This window comes from Sardina pilchardus, chromosome 11 (assembly GCF_963854185.1).
Source record: "Sardina pilchardus chromosome 11, fSarPil1.1, whole genome shotgun sequence".
Classification (NCBI taxonomy): domain Eukaryota; kingdom Metazoa; phylum Chordata; class Actinopteri; order Clupeiformes; family Clupeidae; genus Sardina; species Sardina pilchardus.
In genome coordinates this window covers 16,747,111-16,752,110 of record NC_085004.1, presented here as the reverse complement: position 1 = coordinate 16,752,110, position 5,000 = coordinate 16,747,111, and the positions used below count along the sequence as shown (strand labels likewise).

General features: G+C 40.7%; 1 protein-coding gene across 1 annotated transcript in view; it reads left to right on the top strand.

Moving 5' to 3' along the window:
• LOC134096097 (collagen and calcium-binding EGF domain-containing protein 1-like) overlaps positions 1–4,786 on the top strand; it is a 10,398-nt gene extending 5,612 nt beyond the window's left edge. Inside the window, exon 9 of the mRNA XM_062549848.1 lies at positions 3,345–4,786. Within this exon, the coding sequence (XP_062405832.1) occupies positions 3,345–3,533 (189 nt within the window). The 3' untranslated portion in view covers positions 3,534–4,786. The remainder of the gene's footprint in view (positions 1–3,344) is intronic.
• Positions 4,787–5,000: the final 214 nt, after the last annotated feature.

Sequence of the window (5,000 nt, the reverse complement as noted above, 5' to 3'; positions counted from 1 at the left end):
CCATGAGTAAGAGAACATGTTGAAAAAAAATTGAGATGGTAAGTTGTCGTATTTCAAGGCTATGGGCCTTCAAAGATGGCCAAAATGGTGTTTTTTCCTAAAAATGCCAATTTCATTGCCTTTTTTCAAGGACAAGATGAAATGCAAATCCAACAGTTCTTTTCTCCTGCAATAGTATGCCACTTTGTAGACCATGTGAATGTGGTAGATCCGACGTGTCCATTTTAATATCCCCTCAGTACATGTCTGAAGTTAGAAAAAATGAAAAATTGTCTTGGCTGAAGGAGGTGTTGGTTCGATTTTTATGAACCTCTTAGAAGGACAATATGGGGTTTAAACACATTTTTTTCTGTTTGAGGGATCGGAATGCCATCCTATAAACAGGATAAAAATGTTATATCCCATTTTTACTCTTTATTGACCCCTTAGAATATGTCCAAAAGTTGTCAAAAATGATAAAGGCGACTAAATTGAGGGGCTTAAAATGGCCAAGTGGATCAAGTCACACAAGGCTAAAAATGTAATATAAGACAGATGAGATACTGAGGGAGAACACTGTGAAATGTATAACCCCTGTTACGATGGCCTTTGAACCCACTGTGTTAAATGAGGTTAAGGGCTAAAAACCACCAACCACCGATCCGGTGGTCTCCAACTTTTTCCTATCTCTTGATAGAAAATTTGAGACTTGAAACTCATACATGTTGTTCATCTCTTCAAAGCGGCTTTTTGAGACCATCCATGACTTCCTGTGATAAACGGAAGTTGGTTTAAAACAGGAAGTACACTTTAAAAAGGCTGTATCTCTGGGGGAAAAAAAACAAGGTTAAAAAACAGTTAAACCCTATGGGCAATTTTTTTTATGTCATACAAAGTGGGTACCACTCAACTCCAAATGGTCTGAAACATACTCCTACACAATCTCTCAACCATGATTTTGGCCTCAACACTTTTTTTTTCCCCCAGAGATACAGCCTTTTTAAAGTTTACTTCCTGTTTTAAACCAACTTCCGGTTATCACAGGAAGTCATGGATGGTCTCAAAAAAACGCTTTGAAGAGATGAACAACATATATGAGTTTTAAGTCTCTAACAATTTTCTATCAAGAGATGTGAAAAAGTTGGAGACCACCGGATCGGTGGTTGGTGGTTTTTAGCCCTTAACCTCAGTTAGGGACACAGAGGTCATCGTAACAGGGGTTATACATTCCACAGTGTTCTCCCTCAGTATCTCATCTGTCTTATATTACATTTTTAGCCTTGTGTGACTTGATCCACTTGGCCATTTTAAGCCCCTCAATTTAGTCGCCTTTATCATTTTTGACAACTTTTGGACATATTCTAAGGGGTCAATAAAGAGTAAAAATGGGATATAACATTTTTATCCTGTTTATAGGATGGCATTCCGATCCTTCAAACAGAAAAAAATGTGTTTAAACCCCATATTGTCCTTCTAAGAGGTTCATAAAAATCGAACCAACACCTCCTTCAGCCAAGACAATTTTTCATTTTTTCTAACTTCAGACATGTACTGAGGGGATATTAAAATGGACACGTCGGATCTACCACATTCACATGGTCTACAAAGTGGCATACTATTGCAGGAGAAAAGAACTGTTGGATTTGCATTTCATCTTGTCCTTGAAAAAAGGCAATGAAATTGGCATTTTTAGGAAAAAACACCATTTTGGCCATCTTTGAAGGCCCATAGCCTTGAAATACGACAACTTACCATCTCAATTTTTTTTCAACATGTTCTCTTACTCATGGACTATATATATGTAAAGTTTTAAAAATGTGAGTGCTATCCATTCATGACCATAAGAGAACAAAAACTGTTTTTTTGTTTTTCATTGCTTTAAAAAAAATATGGGTTTGTTTCGATGAATAAGTCTTCAATGGTGGGAAGGACTATAATTCCTTTGTGATATTGGACAACTAAACAGGGTACTGCCCCGGTGTTCAAATTTTTAGAAAATAATATGGTAGGCTTAAGACAGGAGAGGGGTTTAAAAAAAAGTGGTGCTCATTAAATACAGGCATTTTCAGCCTTTTTTTAGGACACGTCTATCCACATTTGAAGAGCCATATCTCAGAAACTAAACAAGATACCAAGCTAAAATTTTGGTTTTCCTCTAATGAGACATGGAGGAACATTTTGACCAAAAATCAGGAAAAACTGAGGACCATGGTGTCGGACCTGTTCCAACTGATATGGAATTGCCCATACGGCGGCCATCTTGAATTTTTGGACAAAATTTAACATGCCCCAAGTCTTAATCTGTTTCAATAGGGGTTCTGACCAGGAATCCATTGAGAAAACTTTGACAGAAAACTAGGCCCAAAAAGTTGAGCAAATGACCTGTCTAATAGTGATTCTTCTCAAACACCCAGAGCTGTTGCTACTCGTCAAAAGAATCAATCAGTGTTAACGTAATCATGTAAAATAATTAAAAGACAGATACAGGTCTGTTCTTAAAGGGATATTCCGCCATTTTTGGAAATACGCTCATTTTCCACCTTCCCTCGAGCAAAACAATCGATATTTACCTTGTTCCCGTTCATCCAGCCATTCTGTGAGTCTGGCGATACAACTTTTAGCTTCAGCCTAGCATAGATCATTGAATCGGATTAGACCATTAGCTTCTCGCCTGCTAGCTTCATGTTTAAAAGTGACTAATATTTCTGGTAATTTTCCCATTTAAAACGTGTGTCCTCTCAAGTTAGAAAGTGCAATAAGACCAACTGAAAATGAACCCTGCCGTTTTTCTAGGCTGATTTGACATGGAACTACATTCTCATCTGGCGTAATAATCAAGGCAACTTGCAGCTACTGGCACTACTACTGCTTGATGTCTATGGGGACTATTTTCAGATGCTGCGTACGATATCACTGCGCCTATGGTACGTTTGCAAGTTGCCTTGATTATTACGCCAGATGAGAGTGTAGTTCCATGTCGAATCAGCCTAGAAAAACGCCAGGTTTCATTTTCAGTTGGTCTTATTGCACTTTCTAACTTGAGAGGAGACGCGTTTTAAATGGGAAAATTATCAGAAATCTTAGTCACTTTTAAACATGAAGCTAGCAGGCGAGAAGCTAATGGTCTAATCCGATTCAGTGATCTATGCTAGGCTGAAGCTAAAAGTTGTATCGCCAGACTCACAGAATGGCTGGATGAACGGGAACAAGGTAAATATCGATTGTTTTGCTCGAGGGGAGGTGGAAAATGAGCGTATTTCCAAAAATGGCGGAATATCCCTTTAACAGATCAATCCGTGTGAACGTAATCATGGAATCATTACATGTCCTTCATCTGAACGCCTTTGTTTATTTCCAATCTCCAGGGGCCACCAGGGTCCTTTGACTTCCTGCTTCTGATGATGGCAGACATCCGCAACGACATCATCGAACTGCAGGAGCACGTCTTCGGGAAGAGGCGGGACCTATCACTGGACAGCCCGCCCCATTCCAGTGGAGAGGCGGGGATTGGAGACTGGGGCTCAGGGCAAGGAGAGCTCATATTCAACACCTGACCACCGTACTCGCCGCTGCCTATTGGACAGCGATCCTGCCACTCAAAAAAGTCAGAGGGAACTGACTGACTGACTTTGAGTTCTGCGCTCCTGCAACGCTTTGCCTTTAGACCCACAATGCCAATGGTTTCAGTGCCCTCAGGCCTGCGGAAGAGGCTCTGTAATGGACTCCAGAGGGATAGACTGAGAGACGGAGAGATAAAGAGAGGGAAGGAGGGAGAGAGGGAGAGAGGGAGGGATACAGGCCTTAAAGGATGGGTGAAAATGAGATGTGTATGCTGCTGCTACTCTTTGCTGCCTCTGTTTTTGGCCTTTATCTGATGACCCCTGTGAGAGAGTGTGTGTAGGGGGGATGAGCAGGAGGCTGTGTGTGTGTGTCAGACCTGTGTGACTATCCTCTGTGTCTAAAAGACTTCAGATCTCCTGTTTGAGATTTCCATGTGTCAATCAACACGGTCCTCTTTAAATCGCCTGTGAGGAAATGCAAATATTACAAAACGATAGCCAGATATGTATCGGAAGGGAAAGTGCACAAAAATCTTTTTCATGAAAAAAAGAGATAGTGTTCATATCCTGCATTGTACTGTTTTGCATAGATTACTGACGTGTGTGTGTGTGTGTGTGTGTGTGTGTGTGTGGGTGCGTGAGTGTGTGCGTGTGTGTGCGTGCATGTGTGTGTTTGAGTGTGTGTGCGTGTGTGTGTGTATGTGCATGTGCGTGCATGTGCATGTGTGTGTGTGTGTGTGTGTGTATGCGTTATAGACCTTTATCATCTACCCATATCCCATACAGATCCATTCACAGCTTAGCCTATATGACATTGACGACACTGTTTAGTTAAACAAATGTAGCACAAACACAATTTAACTCAATTTAGTCCGACAAACATTAGGCTGTATGACAGTTTCCAAGTGGCCCAGGTAGCTCATCCATGGCCTGTATGAAACAAATGAAACAAAGAAGGAACGTCTTTATTACAGAGAGCACAACAAACCTTATTTTTAATTATTCTGTCCTCAGCTTTTCCTGCACTCTCTGTGTCTACACCTGACCAGCTGTGGCAAAACGCAAATGCCGAATATTTTCACGTTTAGAGGCAGTCAGTGATGATTTGAAAAGTAGCGAGGACATTTTATGTTGATTGAAGCGCCTTTAGGTGATATTTGACTAATCTGTTTAAATATTTTTTTATATGTTTACTGACTCATCCTCAAATTACCCAAATATAATTAAAAATATTTTTGTCTGACTTGTATCCCCGCGGGATTCCACTTATTTTGGATATGGCCGTGAATCACAGATTCAGAAATGTCCATATTTAGAAACCTTGGCTGATTTTTATGCACCCCGGTCCCAACAAGTAGTGTTCCACCTGTACCCTTCTCCCCCACTAGAGGGAGTTGTATCCCAGCTAAATCTCCCTTGCTGACAACTACTCCTTCACCCGTAGCAGCACCAGGTAATTGC